This window comes from Ammospiza nelsoni, chromosome Z (assembly GCF_027579445.1).
Source record: "Ammospiza nelsoni isolate bAmmNel1 chromosome Z, bAmmNel1.pri, whole genome shotgun sequence".
NCBI lineage: Eukaryota > Metazoa > Chordata > Aves > Passeriformes > Passerellidae > Ammospiza > Ammospiza nelsoni.
Genome location: NC_080669.1, coordinates 77,897,716 through 77,917,540, shown reverse-complemented (window position 1 = coordinate 77,917,540; position 19,825 = coordinate 77,897,716). Strand labels below are relative to the sequence as shown.

Genomic DNA, 19,825 nt, shown 5'->3' with positions numbered 1-19,825 from the left:
GCTACAGAAAAAAACCCAACATTGTCAGTACGTTTTCAAGGCTATTTGCTTGGACAACTTTTAAAATGTAGGTGTTTTAAAGAAGCGCTGAGACAGCTTTAACCTTCTATCCGCGATGCTCCAGCTCCCGGGCAGGTGCCCTCATGCTCCCCAGCGGCAGAGCCCCGCGGTAAGAGAAGGAAAACCGGGGCACCAGTGTCAGAGGGCGGATCCGGTGTCAGAAGGCGAAGCATCAGGAGGGAAACTATCAGGAGGGAAACTATCAGGAGGGGGAAGCGTCAGGAGGGGCTGCCGAGCGGCGCCCCAGGTGCGGCGGGGCCGTGGTTTCGCTATGCAAAGCCGCCCACCGCAGCCGCACCCCGCCTCACGCCGCTGCCCGGGCGGCTCCGAGCGGCATCGAGGAACGGCTGCAGAGCGTGAAAAAACCCTGCTATTTATGAATTAGTGTAGGGTTTTTTTTCTGCCTTGGGAAGACTGAGGGGATACTTCAGGGAACGACAGAATCAAGTTGGAAAAAACCTTGGAGACAACCGAGTCCAACTTGTGACTCTGTACCACCACGTCAACCAGACCATGGCACCAAGTGCCATTTCCAGTCTTTCCTTAAACATCTCCAGGGACAATGACTCCACAACCCCTCTGGGCAGCCCATTCCAATGGCTAATCGTTTCTGTGCAGAAATTCTTCCTAATGTCCATGGCAGTCTCCTAGCTCCCTCACGAGGGGAAGCGGAGGGGCAGGTACCGATCTCTTCACCCTCATGGCCAGCAACAGCGAGTCAGAGGAGGTTCAGGATGGATACCAGGAGGTTTTTCACTCAAAAGATGGCAGGGAACTAAAACAGTCTCCCCAGGGAGGTGGTCACAGCACCAAGAAGCATTCGGACAACGCTCTCAGGCACAGAGTATGACTCTTGGAGTGTCCTGTGCAGGGCCAGGAGCTCGAGTCGATGTCTTCTGTGAGTCTACAAACTCGGGACTTTCTGTGATCCTGTAAAATCTCCTTTCCAGCACCACGATCACTTTCCCGCCCCTCAGGGGAGGCGGGAACGAGCGACAACGGGGATAAAGGGCCGCGTCCCCTTTAAAGCCGCCCCCCACCACCCCACGTGAGCTGCCCGGGGCGGGCGTTCCGAGCCGCGTCAGTTCCGCTTGTGTCGCGCTGCGGAGGAGCCACGCGCGGAGCAGGACGTGAGTGCTGGGTCCCCTCGCGCGCCCCCGCCACGCCGCCATTTTCTCTTGCGCGCCCCTTCCCACGACCCCCGCTACCGCCGCGGCACCTCCCGGCCCGATCGGGACAGCCGCGGACCGGTGGCGGCAAGGCGAGGCTTCCCCTTGTTCCTCGAGTGCCCGCGGTGCCCAGCGGGGGGGATACCCTGCTGTGGAGCGGGAGGAGCGAGCCGCCGCTGCCGAGGGGGAGCTGCCATGTTGGGGGGCACAGAGTCTGATAGAGGGATAAGATGGCGCCCGGCCGCGCTCCCACCGGGGGCCGGGGGTAGACGCGGCCCGCCGGTGACCCCGTGCCCGCTAGTTTCCGTGCTGTTCTTTTACGCCCACTCAGCCGCGGGTAACCCGCAGTCCCTTCGCTGCCGCCCTACCCCGGGAAGAACTGGACGTTCTCGCCCGCCCACCCCCTGCCCCCCCCCCCCCCCCCCCCCCTTGTTCGGGTCTCGACTCTTGTCTTCGGGGGGCGACACGAGCCGTTGAAAAGAGGAATAGGGGAGGAAAATGGCGGCTGGGATCCGCCTACCTGGAGTTCCCGATTCGTCTTCCTTTCCTTACCTTTCCCTGGTCTCCTTTGGTTTGGCTCATCCCGTCCTCCTCGCCAGCGCTGCGGTGTCTCCTCACGCTCGGCCTCTCCTGGGGAGCACCCAACACCCCCCATCCCTTTTTCCTCCACTTTCCGCCCACACCTTCCTCCATATTGTCCCTTTTTCCGACCCATGCGGACCCCGGGGTCATCCCCCGAAACATCGTTTGGCTTGCCGACTCAGTGTCATCCGTTTGCTTATTTTCACATTGTCCCATTCCAGCGCTCTTCTGCCTCCATCCTAGAGCGTGGCTTGTGTGCTTCCTCAGACCCTGTATCCTGTGCAGTGCTGCAGCTTCCGTCCTTGTGCTACAAGCTATTACCACAGGTCTTGCCCTGCTTTAGAACTACGTTGATCCATTAGCATTATTTGGACTCCGGTTTGGTTGTTTTGTTTTGTTGGTATTTTTTTTTTTTTTTCTTTTCATTTGCATATGTGGTTTTTTTTTTTCACTGCCCGTTTAAGACCGCTGTTACTCCTTTTTTCTTTCCTGAGATACTCTGTAATGCTATCTTGGCCTTTCCTAGCTGATGTTTGTGTTGTACAGTCTCAGGAATGCTTAATTTTACTCTAAAAGACCGAATGAGCGGTATTTTTGTTACAAAGAGTTTCTAGCAGCAGGGACGATGTGTAACCGCTATACCTAACCACATGTTTGCATACTAGGGTGACGTGCAAGGACACCTGGCAGCACGCATTCAAGGAATGCTGAATGTCTGCTTGTCTGGCGAATTATGACTGATGTGTTGAAGTTGCAGTGAAAATGTTAATTGCAGTGCTGTAGCTCTCTGCAGCTGAGGTGTATTTCAGACTGTTAGATTATAGGTGGGAGCTCAAGTGTCACGTGTGTGACAATTGTGCTGCATGTTGCTTGCAAATCCAACTGGGTGAAATGCCTGTGACAGAATATACATACTGCTAGAGTGTTAATAATTCACATTTGTGGATGTAAAGAAAGGATTCAGCTGGAGGGCACTATTGTATTGTGTGTTTTGCATTGTGAGTTTTGTCATGTGCAGGGATATATGAAAATGGTGAAAAATCGTTCTGCTGTAGACAGCTCAGAAGCCAAGCCGCTGCATTTAATGTGCTCTAAATGTGTTTTAATGCAGTTGCAGCAAAAAGAGGAAAAGATATAAGAGGGAAGAGTGCTTGATATTGCATCTGCAGTGCATTTTTAAAGCTTAAATGAAAGGGCAGGAAAATCTTTAGGAGGGCTTGAAGAAGATGAGCCAGTACAAACAGGTTTGAAGATTGCTTTCCAGCCAAAGTGGAATGTCATTCCTTATATAGTGTTGTCATGTTATTTTTCTTTTCCCAGAATGCCTAAATCAAAGGAACTTGTATCTTCAAGCTCATCTGCCAGTGATTCAGATAGTGAAGTTGACAAAAAGGTGAACAATACATAAAATTCATTACTGTATTAACTCTTTTGTTTCAGGCTTGGGTTAAGGAATTAGGTGAGCATTATGCCACAACAAGCATGTCATTCTGTATCATTTATCAGACACTTTAAGAAACTTTCTCTCCCACCCACTCATCTCAACAACTGCAACAACAAAAACCAAACAATCCACCTTCCAAGTATGGATGGATTGCATAATTTTTTCCCTGAAGAAAAGTTTTTTCTTCAGTTGCACTTCGTTTTCTTCATGCCATTCCATATGATAATTGCAAATTCCCTGTGATTCTTTGCTGCTTTGTGGCAAGCTTCTGAACGCTTCTGTATCAACTGCTTTGGTGGAAGAATTTGAACTTGAGAACATGCCTACAGCCACCCTCTGCCATTTTAATATATGGATTACTTCTTCATGACAAAAATCTGCACTTGCCCTGTGCTCCTTGTGTCACTTGCTTACTTGTTTGCATGGGTTTTTTTCTCTGCTTAATTTTCTTTTATTTGCTGTTACATCATGTGCTAGTTTCTCACTCAGAAGCTGAGCCAACCTGAGTGTCTTTGAGTTGATAAATTTTAAGATGATTGTTGTAAATGTATAAATCAAATGTTTCCGTTTAATTTAAATATTTATTTAAGTTAGAAGTTTGTGTAGATGTATCAGTCATTTTGAACAAAAGCAAAATGATTGTAGAAATCAAAGTGATTTAGAAAAAACCAGTTAATTTATCTTTTTAAAGAAATGATAGGTGGTAACACAGACACCAGGTGTTTTAATGTAGTACAGTACATCGAGAGATCTGGTCTCCTATTTTGACATGAGTAGAAATAGTAACTTTGTAGCTTCTTTGTGTAATCTGATTTACAGGTGATATGGTCTGAATGCTTTAAAATGTCACATAATTTATCATGCTGTGGGCAACGGTTAGATGCTTAGTAAAAAAAACTGGTCTCTGGTAGACATGGTTTCCAGATTTTTTATTATCTTATTAGTTATCTTAATAAGTAATTTTTCTGGATTATTTACTATCTTATCTAAGTGTTCTTTTTTTGGGTTTTTTTTTTTGGAGGCGTTGCAAGCTATGCTGTTCTATACTTTTTGTTCCATTTAGGGGAGAAGAGGGTGCCATTTCCATCAGACTTAATTTTTTTATTAAAACTATTGAACTGACTCTGTTACTGTACAAAAAGAGAAGGATTTTTGAAATGTATTTTGATGTGATTAAATTCTCTTCAAAGCCAAAGTGTTACTTCAGTGAGAACAGAATCAGGCTCATTTTGAAGTCTTTAAATTCCAGCCTAAATGTACAGTATTGAATTCCTGCCTTCACAGCAAGAAGGTGATGAAGTGCATTGCTTGGTAGTAGGCTGTGATATACAGCGTAAACTTATCTGTAGCATACAGAGTGATTGTGGCTCATGCTTTTCTTTTTTTTTTTTTTGTTTTACTCCAAGGCAAAGCGGAAAAAGCAAGTAACTCCAGAAAAGACTGTAAAGAAACAAAAGACTGGTGAAAGTTCAAAAGGTGCAGCTTCTTCTAAGCAAAGCAGTAACAGAGATGAGAATATGTTTCAGGTAAAATTGGTGACTCATAGAGCCTGGTTAAGGTAACATGTTACATCATATGCTGTATAAATTTTATGAGGTGATCTGAACTTTCTGACAGTGTAGTGCTTGGCCTCCTGGAATCCTTGGCCGAAGGGGATTATGAGGCTGGCGTTCAGATGAGGTGCTCATAAAAGCCTGGTCTGGTTTCAACAAGAGTAAAAGAATCTGCGTTGTATCAATTGATCTAATTCTCATGACTTTGCTCCTGGTATCTGTGGGTAGTCATTTTGTCAGTAAATACAGCACTTGCTATCAGTATACTTGAAATATTAGATCAGGTTTTTCTCTACATGGAAATGTTTTTTTAATTAGGGCTCTTGAAAAATATGTTCTTGGAAACCAAAATGTGGACTCTTCATTCCTATTTAACTAGGTCAAGGGCAGCTTGGCCTCCTGTGTTATTACAGCATCTTGGAATAAGTTTTGTTTGTTCCTTTGTGTTATGATGTAGGATCTTATCACTGAACATCCGTAAAGGTAGTAACTTGTGGTATTGTCTGTTTTTAAGATTGGATGAATGTCTCTTTTTCAGTAGAAAGATGCATTTGTTAATTCAGGGTATTGCAGTTCCCAGGGCTAGCCAAGGCAGTAGCAGTGTGTGCTGAGGGTTGATACACAGCTTAGAATTAGCTGTTTTGGGGATGTGGATCAAGATCTATTAAAGGTCTCTGACTAGCTGGCTGGAAAGGAACTGAAATTCTTGGGCCTTTGAGTCTCCAGTTTGTGAAAGGCTATGGGAAAGGTGCCTAGTGAGATGACTGAAGCACAGAGTAATGTAAAGGAAATGGTTCTGGGCTGTAGCAGTGTGAAGTAGTACAGGGGGAGAAAAGTCTGTTCCAGAGAGAAGACCTGCTTAACTGATACTGCCATGCAGAGCAGTTATTTTTAATGTCCAAGTTCTTACTTCTTCAGTTATGTTTAGAAGGGAGAACTTTGCTTGAAGGCTGTGTCTGGACTTCTGTATTGAAGGAAGTGTATAATATTTTTAGTTCTGCTTGGACATGCTTTGAACCCTGTAGGAAAAATGAAATAGTGAATTTTACAACTTAGTAAGTGAACTGCAGGTAGAACTCTAAAGAATTGTGTATAAGCTTAAAGCTATGTTTGTAGTAAGTTTATAAATTCTAGTTGCTGTGGTTGTCATATGTTCAGAAATTCCAGCCTTGGAGAAAACTTAAAAATTTTTAGTGCCCCTGATGCAAAAATGCACCCAGATCCTTTCAAATAAAAGCGAAAGTATGCATGCTCTGGTTTCTTGAAACCTCTTCGACCTAAGATAATAAAAAGTTACTAAAAACAGACAGTAGAGGATTCACATTACTCTATTAAGAACAAGGTTCTGCTGGTGTCGAGTAGAATACAGATCTTAAATATCACCTTGACCTAAAATACCAGCATTACCCAGTCTGTGCCTGCCTTTGAAGTAATCAACAATAAAATATTTTGTAGATTACTCATTTGTTGTGGTGAAGCATTGTCAGTTTTTGTAGTCTACATAAACTTCTGTGCAGTAACTAACATGCAGACACTAAACTAGAGAAGTAAAACTACAGTGGGTCTGAGGATACTCCCCCTTCTTCCCCCCCCTATCCAGGAGGGCATGCTTGTTAATTTTTTAGATCTAGTTTTGTTTGTTCTAGCCATCTTAATGATACTAGAAACCTTTCTGGAGAGCTTCTTTCTCAAGGCAGTAAAATGATCTCTGATGTGGAAGTGACTTTGCAGTATAGCTTTACAAGAGGGGCTTTAGCTGATGGAAATCGGCCATAAAGCATTCATAGGACAGTCACAAGTTCTGTGGTGTCCATATTGTGTGTGGGAGTGGCTGCAAATGATGTGAAACCAAGAGTCTTCTTGTTCTACACCCTCAGGCTGTGTTCTTGAAGCATACAGATTCCCTTAATATAGAGCTCATTGTGACTTCTGTAGTTTTCATAAATATGTACATTTTATATTTTTGTTTGAAATTGTTGGTGTAATTTTTTTTTGCAACTACTTACAAAGAAGGTTTTAATGTAAGGAGAAGACAATTTGTTCAGTGTTAGAGACAAGGTTTATTCTATGTATTTGCATGTCTTTGCCTTATTAGATTTTATAGGGAACCTGGTATACTCTGGAACTTGATGAAGGATTTGTTTGCTGTTAGGGTGCAGAAATTTATGTTACTCCCATGTGTGATGTATTACTGGAGGCCCTAAGGACAGGCATAATTTGTGTTAACATGGAAGGGTTTAGCCTTGCTGCATTAGATTCCCGTCTGTGGCTTCAAGCCAACCTGAGCTCTGCACCATGTGCTTTGGTTAGTTTGACTAATCCTATCATCTACCTATGCCTGATTTGGATAAGGTTTGTCAGGATTCATTAATGGCTACCCAGAGCAGAGCCACATGGCATGATCATGCATTGAACTGAAATTGTTATTTCAGAAGTTGTCTCTGTGTTTTCTGTCCACTTCCCAACCCCCTTTTTTATTTTGTTTTTTTGAGTTTTCACCATACTGGGGCTTTGACTTTTGAGGCATAAGTTCTTTGATTTTTCCAGTATAATGTCCCAGTGTCCTTATCATAGACTCCTGAAAGAAGGTAAACATAGAAATTTATGATGCTCTGAAACTGTTACTGGTTTAGGACACTAATTACGAAACTTAGGTGGTCACCGATGCATTTCACAATTTGCTTTGCTGCGGATGTCACTGTTCACAGGACTCCTGTGCTCCTTACATATGGTTATTGGCTAGGGCAGAGGATTTTTTGCTGTTTATGCTTGCTCTGTGGGTGTACAGCTTAATCCAGAGAAACTGAAATTAAGAAAAAGGATGAAGAAGGTGCTTCTGAAACGCACAAAGTCTGTTGCATATCTCTGAAAAGAACAGAGATACATTCAGTGGTTTTTATCCTAAGAAACAGAAACCAGGAAATAATGGTTTTAATGTTTTCTGATTTATTTAAGTCAGTAGAGTAATATAATCTAAGGATCTGTGCTACTTAATAAAAAGTATAAGAACTTCTCTGTGAAGTTTGAACTTCACTAAGTACTCGGCTATAAATCATGATAACTGTCTTGATTTAACTGCAGCCAGCAGCCAAGCCCCAGGCAGCCGCTTGCTCACACCCCCATCGGTGGGACTGGGAGAGAACTGGAAGGGTAAAAGCTGGAAAACTCGAGGGTTGGGATGAAGACAGTTTAATAGAGAAAGCAGAAGCCACACATGCAAGCAAAACAAAACAAGGAGTTAATTCATCACTTCCCATGGGCAGGCAGGAGTTCAGCCATCTCCAGGAGAGCAGTGCCCACCACACCTAAGTGTCACTTGGGAAGACAAATGTCATCATGCCCAGCATGCCCCCTTCCCTCCTCTTGCCTCCCCTTTATACCCTGAAGGTGATGTCACGCGGTCTGGAATGTGCCTTTGGTCAGCTGGGGTCACCTTTCCCGGCTGTGTCTCCTCCCACTGTCCCAAGCACCCCCAGCCTCCCCGCCAGCGTGGCAGGGGAGAAGCAGAAGAGGCTTTGGCTCTGTGTAAGCTCTGCTCAGCAGCAACTAAAACATCTCTGTGTTAGCATCACTGTGCTCAGCACAAAGCCAAAACACAGCCACACATCAGCCAGTGTGAAGAAAATGAATTCTTCTCAGTACAGCAACTCTTAGAATGCTGCTCTGGTTATATAGACAGAAAAATACCTTCAATCACTGGAGTTACTCTTAACTTTATCAGCAGGTGCATGAAAAAAGAAATATTCAGAAATTAACCTGTATCAGAATTACAGGTATCTAAGTATCAAGGAACATTAATTTACTTACTTAACGAGTTCAGTCTAAATTTTGAGTGTAGATGTTTGGAACTGTACTTTAGAAGCCTGCTTAATCATTTTAGTAGTGGCAGCTTTTGCATAGAACTCAACTAAATATCTGAAATTCATTGGGAACATTAATCTGAAATCTTGATGTGATGTGAAGTCTAACTTAATTTCAGCATTTACATAGAGAAATGCTTTTATCTAAGATAGACTTCTTGATTTAGTGTAAACTTGGCATTATTGCCCCTCGCCTTACTGTAGTTGAATTAAGACAGAATCTTTCTTATCCTTGAAAATTATATTCTAAACCCTTCTACTGTACTTGCAGCTGTAATCTGCTATGTTGAATTAGATTTTATTTTGTATAACAAATCTGACAAGGCACTAATATTCTTCAATAGCCATGGAAAAAAGGGGTACTGCAGAGTGCTACTGATTGAAGCTGTTCTGGAGGTGACCTTAAAAGTTACTGGAGCATTAAATGGTAAAACTAAGAAATGTTGTCCATGTAGGCTATTTAGGGTAGCCTTTGCCAGAAATGCAGATGGACTTGGGCATGGTAGCAGGTTTGGTCTGAAAGAGCTAAGCTGCCATAACATTACAGGAATTTTAAATCTGTATTGTAACTCTATACATTGAAAATACTGTCTTATGAACAGTAATGTCTTATTAATTTTAAAGGATACTTTGAAGTAGAAGTGCTTCAGAATTACATTATCTTAATTGTTCTAAAATGAATTTAGATGTTATATAGCATCTGCAGAAAAAGAAAAATTCATGTAAGCAAAGATAAAGTATTCATGTTTGTATCTATTTTGTGAAATGAGAGGATATGACTTAAACATCTGTGAATTATTGTAGTTGGTTGGAGAGTTCTTCAGTCTTACAGGTCAAACTTAATTCTAGTGGTTTTGGGCCAGAAGTGTAGGGCCCATCCTTAAATTGTATCAAAATGCAACATGGAGAGATAAAGGAAGTTGAAATTGAAAGTTAGTGTTTTACCAGGAAGGAATGCTTTATTTTAAAATTGTGTACTTTAGAATCTGTTCTTTTGTTATATAAAATGCATCCAGAAGATATATGCAGAATAAAAAGGATTTCTTAGAATTGCAAGAAGTTTTACTTGCTTATGTTTTAATTATATATTTTCTGGTTCTCAGATTTATGTTGTACTTGGATTTTATCTGAATAAATAGATTTTTATCATGTTTGGGAAGATATTGAATAAGCCCAAATTCAGAGTGTATTGCATAGTTGGTAGTATGATTCTTCCCCAACTTCTCCCATTCTCTGCCCTCCCCCCCCCCGAAAAAAAGAGGTACTCATGTAATTCAGTTGTGACACTGATTTGAAAATTATGGAGTTCTAAAGTCCAAGTTCCAAAATTTCGTACTGTGCTACATACTGGTAAACTTAAAAGATTTGACTGTTCTTTTGAAGAGCTGGTGGTACAGTCAGGTGCCCATGAAGACTTGGGAGTGTGTGTGGGACAGTTGGTGGCTAATTTTCATTTCCATCTGTATTTACTGTGTTAAAAGAAAAGGGGGGAAGGTATCACATGTGAATATCTTAATTTGCTTTCTGAACTTGTGGAATGGACTAAAACTTAGATTTGGGAGTATTGCTCCCTTTGTCCTTCTTTGTTTAGAACTTTTGCAAAGGAAATAATTTTTTTCAGAAAACAATAAATTCATGACTTGCTAGAAGCAAGTATGTAAAGAATACATGTATTTTTATTCTAGGAGAGCTACTTTTGGTTTGAGCATTGCCTGCTCAACCAGTTTTAAGTCGTTACTTATTAGCCTACTGACTACTCTGAATTAAGCTTTTAATCTAGTTGTTTCTGTGGCATCTAAAATAAGCTGCAGTGTGACATGTCAGAGTCTAATGCTGCTGGGGAAAGTGAATGCTCTAATATGTAAAATACCTAATAGACCTTTATATGTTTTGACAGATTGGCAAAATGAGGTATGTCAGTGTTCGAGATTTTAAAGGGAAAGTCTTAATTGATATTAGAGAATACTGGATGGATCAAGAAGGTGAAATGAAGCCTGGCAGAAAAGGTATTGTTCTGCTTCATGTTACTTTGTATTGAAACATGGTCTGCACTTTGCAGTAGAATTTCCTATATAATATTTTTCTCCTTTGTTGCTGCACTATACTTACTGAGTATTATTTTCACTTTGTTATGATTTGTGTTTTCACTAAGGATTAGTTTTATCTGTAGGTTATGGATAAAATCTTGAGTCTGTTTTCCTAAAGAGATCCTCCATGATTTATGGAAAGTAAGATGTCAAATACAAGCAAATTTGGTAGGGGAGTTATAAACATATTTACACCATTGCCATATTTCTTCTCCCCCCCACCCCCAGTGATTAACTTAATGAACTGAATTTCCTCTTATGGTTGGATTTCTTTTTTCAGAATTAGCTGAAAACATTTAATCATTTTCATAAGATTTTAAATTTTATTAAACCAACCATATCCTTCAGCTTCTACTAAATTTTAGATTAAAATAACCTAAACATTTAATGTGACTAATTATTAAATTGTTAAAAATGTTTTAGTAGAAGGAGAAATATCTCAAGTGTCCCAAGTTTGTAATCTGTAGCACAGCACAAGCCATTGTACTTCTAGTTGCCACTTGTACAGTTGCTTTTCATGGCAAGGCTTCACTGTGTACCATTTTCAGAACTTCCACATCTCCAGATGAGGATTGTAGGGCAGTTGGCAGTGCTGGTGCTCTGCTTAATGTTATATTGCTTCTCTTTGAAAAGCCTACTTTTTATCCATTTTCATATAGCATCAGTGAAAGGTAAGTATGAAATGTTCTGCCCTGGGGATTCACAGAATGACAGAGTGGTTTGAGCTGGAAAAAACCTTGGAGATCATCTCATTCAACCCCACTCCCTGCTGTGGGCAGGAACGCGTTCCGCTAGACCAGGTTGCTCAGAGCTTCATCCAGCCTGGCCTTGAGCACTTCCAGGCATGGGTCATCCACATTTTCTGGGCAACCTGTGCCAGTGCATCGTCACACTCAGAGTACAGAATTTCTTCCTAATACCCACTCTAAATCTATCCACTTCCATTCTACCCACCCCCATTCCTCCCTGTCCTGTCACTACATGCTGTTGCAAAAAGTCCTTCCCCAGCCTTGTGTACTGGCAGGCTGCTAAGCTTGAAGAAATCTAAAGTACAATCACTGTAAGGTTTGTTACATTCTTCTGGTGTGTTCAGTAGCAACTCAATAAGCAGTCATTTAGAAAATTTGAGTAGCATTTTCAACATTGCTTAAATAACCACTGAGAATAGGTTTGCATTAATAGCTATCCTGGTGCTCTGCAGGAAAATTGCTAGTTTTGGATTTGTTGCTAGTTAACGGAAAAGGTTACTTTAACTTCTAAGGACTTCATGTTCTGTGTTTCAAGGTAGAATTCAATAGTATGTGCACTTAGAATGGCAAACAACAGGATTTGATGGGTGGGCCAAGTGACAAAAATGAGAGGATGTAGATAGAAGTGTTCATCAATGCAGCAGGAGTCTGAATTTTGTTATGATAAAAATAATCTGATACAATATATGAGTCTAATGTTTCCTTGATGCACTCATAAGCTGCTTATCTATCTATCTATCTATCTATCTATCTATCTATCTATCTATCTATCTATCTATCTATCTATCCTGAAACCAGTGTAAGCAGTCAAAATTTTGTAATAGAACAAAAATAAACCCAGCAGTTTAAATTACTGTCAGTGTCTTAAATAGCAGGTCTGAATTTTGTTTGGTTCATCTGGTCTGTGATTGAGGGACATCTTCATGATGTTTAATCCCCTGATAATGGTTAGCACACCTGACCTGTTTTCAGATGAAACCTGCCCTCCAAAGACTGGTGGAAGACTGCTTAGAGAAGCCCCATGTACACAGCTTGCTGTTTTAAATTGTGATGGTGCTCTGATAAGACAGTGATGGAAAAGAAAAGGCTATGTGCTCCAAAAATGGAATTCAAGGTTTCAGCTGTTTTCAGGTCCTCCTCTACCTTCAGGCAGAATGCAATGAAGGAAAGCTATCCCTGGGAGAGGAGGGTAGGAATAATTAGTTGGAAGAGCTTGACAGGAAAAAAAGAGAGATGACTGGGAGCCCTGGGAGCCTGCACTTTCCAAAGAGTGGTTCTAGAAATTTTTGGGTAAGAATGAGTAGACCAAAGCACAAATGAAACATCTGCTTGAGGGGAAGATGAAATCAAATTTAGAACTGAAATAATAGTTTGTGGAGTACTGAATGATTTTGGTTGAGTGTCACTAGAAGCTGTAGAGAACTTGAAGTAAAAAGTAACTTAGGTGTTGGTTTGTGAGTGTTAAGGAGTGGTAGAGAGGGAGTCTCTCCAAAAGGCTCCTTACAGCACCTGCTATTTGTAGTACTTTAAGAAACAAAAAGAGGAAATTCCCCCCCAAAATTACAGTAATGGAAAAGTGCACAGCACACCTGTCTGCATAGGTACAGCTTTTAGGAGCCAACAGGAATAGAAATTATTTCCTTCTTCTCACCCAGGACATTTATACTGCCTTCTGTCAAGGCCAGAGTTGCATTTCACTTCTTGTTTTTACCTAGTACTTGTACAATTATGTTACACACATTTTTCTTTGTAAACTTGTCTAGAAATGACCTGAAGTTCAGTTGAAGCTTTGGAAGTGGGTAGTTTCACTTTGTAACTAAGATGGTTGTTGAAGTAACTCAAGTATTAATAGTATTATTAACAAGTATTAACAGAGGCTTAGTGTATGAAAACAGCCTTTATAATAATTGCACAAGATCTTGCATCACAATTTTCTTTCTGTCTTAAGTGTTTATTTTTAATGCTTTTCAGGTATTTCTTTAAATCCTGAACAGTGGAACCAGCTGAAGGAACAGATTTCTGATATTGATGATGCAGTAAGAAAACTCTAAAGACAGAGCCATACAAAAACTTATATCATTTAGTTGTATTAAGCAGTCTTTTTACATTGGCTTTAGTTTTTTAAAATATTGTTTTCCAAGCTATTGTATATTTGGATTGCAAAACAATTTGTAAGATGAATACTTTTTTTATGTGCATTAAAAGTGTATGCTGAGTGAAGCTATTTGTGTATACTTTACTAAAAGGAATTGTGTTGCTTTCACCTCATGGTGTAAAATAAACAAATTAAGTAATATGTAAAGCATACTTGTTTATGGCCTTTTGATTCAAGGAGTTTGCTGATAAGGCCACCTAATAGCTTTAGCAGTTGTTTTAATTTCAGTTTAGTTTACAGTAATTTGTTTTATGAGGGGATTTCTTGAAATGTCTCAAGTTCACTTTTTCTTTTACTCAATTTTCTTTGGTATTGCCCTGCAGCTTTCTGCTTTAAGACTTGATACAAACAGTGAATACTTGGAAAAACACATTTTTGTAGATAATTTTCAATACTGTGTTTGCTAATTTACCCTATTTATTCAAATGTTAACAGTCTTGACTATATAGCTTTTTTTGCATTACTTGCATGAAGCATTATGCTAAACAATAACACTTGAACACAAAACACATGCGCTCTCTTCCCATTTTTCTATAGCTTGCTTGACCTACACAATACAAGTAGCCTTTTTTTTGGACTTCAGATGTGAAACATTAACTTCTACAGTAATAGACATATACCTCAGAGTAAGACAGTATTTAAAGGCTCCAAATGTGGTTATTAGTTAGAACACTCTTCCAGGTTTGCATTAAATTAATTCTGGAATGCATAATCAGTTATGGAAAAGGAATGGTTTACCTGTCTGTAGGGTTTTCATTCATTTGAAAGTATTGCATAAACAGTGATGCTTAAATTAGACTGTAACACAGGTTAAGCCATCAAACAGGGTTAAAACTTCTGCAGCCAAAATGTCTGTCTGTCTGTCATGTTTCTGCCTCATGCACGCTCTGCCCAGGCCTCGGGGTGCTCCCTGTGGCTCCTGCGTGCAGGGCTGGTTGATCTCTCTGCGGAAGGCGCTTAGCGCGCCCAGGGGGATTACCCGGTACACGGCACACCATGACCCAGCAAGCTTGGCTGGTCAGCCCCAGTACCCTGGACAGAAAAGCCTCTGCCCCATGGAAGCTCTGTTACACAAGATGCTGCCCTGGAGGAAGGGCTTCTGGGTGATGCCGAGTCACTAACAACAGAAGGGAGAAGGGAGAATGTGATGGAGAACTTGGAGATGTAAGAGGCACACCAGGGTGGAAGTTAACGGTGCAAGATGAAAGTTTGATGGCATAAAATAACTACAGTGAAGAAATGGAAGCAGAATTGGAGGAGTTCATTTTCTGACATAATTAAGCAAAGCAAGAAGATAAAACAGCTTTATGAAAAAGAACATTTAAAAACTGGTGAATGTCCAACTTAATTAGTTTATGTGTAATTTTCCCATTTGATGATAACAGAGTCTCTAAATTCTGTATAGATACGCAAGATTTACTGTTTGTTTAGTTTAGGAACATTTTGATATATTTGTTGATATTGCAGACATGATTGTAAGTGCCATATGCTGTTTATGTGCTGCAGAGTTCATAATTCAATGCAAATCGGTATTAAAGGCTGAGGAAAAGAGACTTCATCAAATTAGGTGCATGTTGTTTAGTTTAAATATGTCACATATCTTCAACTGCTTTTTAACTTACCCACTGTTGATATATTACAAATAAAATTTAAATCCGTTTTTGTATAGCTCAAGAAATCTTATGTTTTTAAGAATTGGTTGAGGGTGAATAAAAGGGTGAGGAGATGTTTGTGATAGCAGATGTGGTTTTGGGTTCAACATTCTTTTTTGAGTGACTCTTAACAACATATAGGGCTATTTGGACCAAATAGAATAAATATGAAATAGCTGCTAAAATTTCACAGATGAGTGAAATAAATTGCTTCAGATCCCTATAGACAGGTTCTAGGTGGTTTTTGTTGTAATATATATATATATCTTGATTTTGTTCCTTTAAGTCTGAAATTTTGCAACCAGATTTCATGCATTTTACCTCAGAACTCTGAAGTGGCTACTTAAAAGTGCATAGTTATATTAGAGGGAAGATTGTCCTCACTTTGATTACTGTGCTAATAGGTCAATTGTGTTCAGCAAGATGGGAAATTAAAATCATTCATCTGGGGAGATTGAGTGAAAAGGTTTATTATAGCGATTAGTTTTCATGTGGAAGTTGATGGTAGAGGTATTCAAAGAAATTAGTACTTGTTAACCACAAACTATGAGTTATTAGTAGATATCAAGAGACAAGTCAGTTTCACAAATGAACTCAAAATGGGATAACTTGATCTGTCTTGTAAGATGGTAATATGCAAGTAACCTCTATAAAAGTGTGACACAGTCAGTACTATTTGGAAATAAATGCTAATGAATTGTCATGTAATCATCTGTTGCTTCTCTTAATTTGAGAAGAAAATTAAAATCTTTTTTGACTAAAAATTATTTTTTGCAGACAGTGTTAGCTAGGATGTGTGTTGAAGTATCCATGGAAGAAAATTGTGCATGTATGATGAGGCTGTCTAATGCAAGATAAAAGCACTGCTCCCTTCCCATTTAGGTGATGAAAGATACATTTGATCCTTAGTGTTTATGCAGGGCATATTAGCAATATGTTTTATAAATAAGGCCTACTGTGGAGCTTAGGGGAAAAAACAAATCACAGAACTGCCAAAGTACTGTATATGTGATAATCACACTGTCATGTATCATGTTGCTCGTATGTATAGATGTTCATATTGAAAATAAACAAATGTAGTACTAACTTTGGTATTTCTTCTAAAGAAGATGGCCCTGGTTATGTATGTATGTGATCTGTTAGCAAAAAAAAGTTGGTGATTGTAATTCTGGTAACTCAAATGTCTTATTGTTAGCCGTGTGGAATGTTTCATGTTTTGCTCTGGTGGTGTCCAATGCAGAGAGGCCACTGGAAATAGAGCCCTTCAACTGTAATTACCTTAATGTTAAATAAAAAATGGTTAAATGGCATATGTGTAATAACAATTTGAACACTTGGAAATAAAAAGACTTCTGTTGACATAGTGTTATTTTTAATAGAATCTTAGCTGCATTATAATGTTAAGGTACTTGCTGTTTGTTTCTTGCAGCTGTTGTTATTTGGAAATTTGGAAATTTCATTATCTCATATTTGGTCTGTGTTTGTGGGTAGGAGACTGATTGTGTAGCCCAGAGGGATAGAAATTTTTCACTAGGATATGAAAAACAAGTGTCATGTAAATAGAGAAGCAGCAGATACAAACACAGTTTCAAACATCAGCTTGGAGGAAAGTGCCTGGTAAGTTGTTACTGTTATGAGATTGACTGATTATCTTTTCAGTGGAGTTTTTCTTTGACTGTAAATGTTGCCATAGATGAGGTAGAAAAATCCCATGCATTTATTATCATTGGTCAGTTATGTCTGCATAGGCTTCTCCAGGAAGGTTATTTATTTTTCACACACTTGAAGCGATTGATCTGTAGGGGGTGGTTTAATTAGTGGACCATAGCCTTGAACCTATCAGACTTTTCTTCAAGTAATTTTGCATAGTTTAGCCAGAGAACCAGAAGTAACTGGCTCAAAGGGAAGAAATTGTGTGAGGGACTCAAAGGAGGGTCATCATGTCCTCCCTAATGTTCATTCACTGCCCTCCCCTTACTGGTGGGGCTTGTCTCTAGCTCCAGTGACTGCACAGAAGAGCATTCCAGTAGGCACTGCTTGTCCTCTGGTGAATCAAGGCTGCGCGTCCCCTGCTCGCAGTTACATAGAAGTGTGAAAACATCTCCAGGGAAACAGAGGTAGATCGTCCTTGGCTTAATGATGGTTTATCAAGGAAGCTTAATTCTGCTGCCATGTGAGCTGAAGGACATGCTGCCAGTCATGGGGGTACTCTAAGAGCCTGGCATCTGTGCCCGTGGTATTATTGCACTTAGTTTAACAAAAATGTAATTTTTTATAAGATCTGCCTGATTTTTTTTTTGTTGTTTTTTTTTTGGGTTTTTTTTACTTCCATTCTGGTTTCGGTGATTTCATACGCTCATCATTGATCAGATGTCTAATGAGCTAGGGATTGAGGTTGTGTTGAGGACTCAGGTTTTTAAAAGTTACCTGTTTGAAGGAGATGAACTCTCCATCTTAAAGGTTAAAGGAGCTTACTGTAGAATGGCAAGCTGGTGCAATTAGCAGACTGTGCCAGGAAATCTCTAGCTGTATTTGATAAGGCTAAAAAAGAAGAACATGCCTGCTTGATCAGCATGCCTGGTAGACTGCTGTTATCAGCACTCACTTGGGGAGGAATTAATGAGATGAAAACCGTTGAAGTTTTTATCAGAAAGAAATGGTAAGATTTTACATAACCCTGTTTGTGTTACCTAAAAAAGCTGTTTCACACCTTAAGAAATTAATTGCTTTATGCTTTCACTAATAACCTAATGTGTCAGGATGATTTTTACACTGTTGAAAACAAAGCTCATTTCATCTTAGTTCATCTTAAACCTCAGTTTATCTATTCACCAAAATAGCCTCACACCCCAGATCTGAGAGAGAGGTGAATGATGGTATATTAAGAACAAATTTGAGATTGTCATTACAGTAACAACTGGCTGCTTGAAATTAAAGCTAGGCAGTGTATATTGCAATATAGTTTTCAGTGTGTTTATGGCATTGATTTTATGTAACATTTTAAGGTTTTTGCTAGCTGTATCAATGTGAAATGGCATTGCTGTTTCCTGTGCTTTACATTTGCCATGACTTACTGAGATCTGCAGCTCCTTTTGTAATTCCTCTGCTCTTTATATTCTGACTGGAATCATCCATCTGCCTCTTGGAAGACAGATATCTCTGGCTAAACTCATGCTATCACAGGACAAGGAGTATCTCCAAGATTGTATCCTAGTGGTAATTGGCAGATAAAGCTGCTATTGCTAATAAAGGTCAATGTGTGTCTGTATAAATTTTATCACTGTGATAAAGTGTTCTTAAAATAGTTCAACTACTCATGCCAACATGCATACTTCCCAATGGAAGTAATTTTCTTCATACTTGGATTACTGTCTGCAGTGAAAGTACTGGACAAATGCTTTTCCCCACGAAGTGATCATGAACAGCTTGGAGAATACCAATGAGATAGTTCCTGGGGAAAAAGTGATGAGAGCTGTCACATGGATGGATATCCTCGTCAGCAAGGGTGATTGTAATTGCAATGGTTTGGTCAATGGAAAGAAAACCTGTCTGTGTGGGTTGCCTGAAAAGTTCCTAAAGTGACCTGTAGTACATGGATATCTTTTATGATGATATAATGACTGGCCTCCTGTCCAAAGAAACCTTTTAACAATATTAATTTGCCATAGGCCTGTTTCTACATAACCTAAAAAATAAGTTACCTAGGTATTTCCATCACTCCTATAAATGTGTTCGTGCCTTGGTGTTTTGAGTTTTTGGCACTTTATTTCGGGAAACTGAACTTCTGTCCTTGTGATCCTTTAGGAGAGATGAAAATCTTTATTTTTAACTAAGTACTACAGTTTTGGATTTTGAAAACCAGCTTGCAGAGGTCATGCTTGGATGCATTTTCTGCTAGACTACTAGATTGTTACCTACGACTGTTTGCTTTGTAGTCTGAGTAGCTGTTGAAAAGAGTCTTAAACTGCAAGCTTGTGGTAATGCCTTGTGAGAAGGTGAGGAGAGGAAAATTTAGAGATAAATTAGTTATCTAAATTAGAACCTTTTCAGAATGCGATCTGGAAACAGTATGTTTGCATTTGGAAGGCAAAAACTAACTCTAAAACCACTAAAAAGCATTCCATTTAACTTTGAAACTGCTTTGGAACTTGTGTTCAAACGCAAATTCATCAAATGTGTCCTTTTTATGAATTGCTATTGAAAAACCTAATAGTAATGTTAGAAGAAGTCTTCATAGATAAACACTACATCTACCAATACAAAATTGTTAAAGCTAAGTGAATTTATACCAAGATATAATTTTAAACTGATTTTGTGGTTTTGACACTTTGAAACAATTATCTAAACTAAATAGGTAAATTTCTAGGAAGCTTTGTGAGAACTTTGAAGCGTTCCACAAGTGGATGTCACATCCTTGGTTGAAGGAAGAGACCTGTTAACTTCTTGTGTGGAAGTTTTGGGACAAAGGGGCTGCTGAGTGCTCTGGGCAAGGAGTTTGATCTGCTTTAGGTCAA

At 39.7% G+C, this 19,825-nt stretch overlaps 1 protein-coding gene across 2 annotated transcripts; it reads left to right on the top strand.

The window, feature by feature from the left end:
* The first annotated feature begins 1,111 nt into the window (after positions 1 to 1,111).
* SUB1 (SUB1 regulator of transcription) lies at positions 1,112 to 16,670 on the top strand. Of its 2 annotated transcripts, none has more exons than XM_059492053.1 (5): positions 1,112 to 1,190; positions 3,132 to 3,204; positions 4,662 to 4,781; positions 10,566 to 10,674; positions 13,476 to 16,670. In XM_059492053.1, exons 2-5 carry the CDS (start codon positions 3,133 to 3,135, stop codon positions 13,553 to 13,555), a joined length of 381 nt encoding a protein of 126 aa, XP_059348036.1. In that variant the 5' UTR covers positions 1,112 to 1,190; position 3,132; the 3' UTR covers positions 13,556 to 16,670. The 2 variants fall into 2 exon arrangements, with proteins under 2 accessions (XP_059348036.1, XP_059348038.1); XM_059492055.1 differs by lacking the exon at positions 1,112 to 1,190 and adding an exon at positions 2,033 to 2,137.
* Positions 16,671 to 19,825: the final 3,155 nt, after the last annotated feature.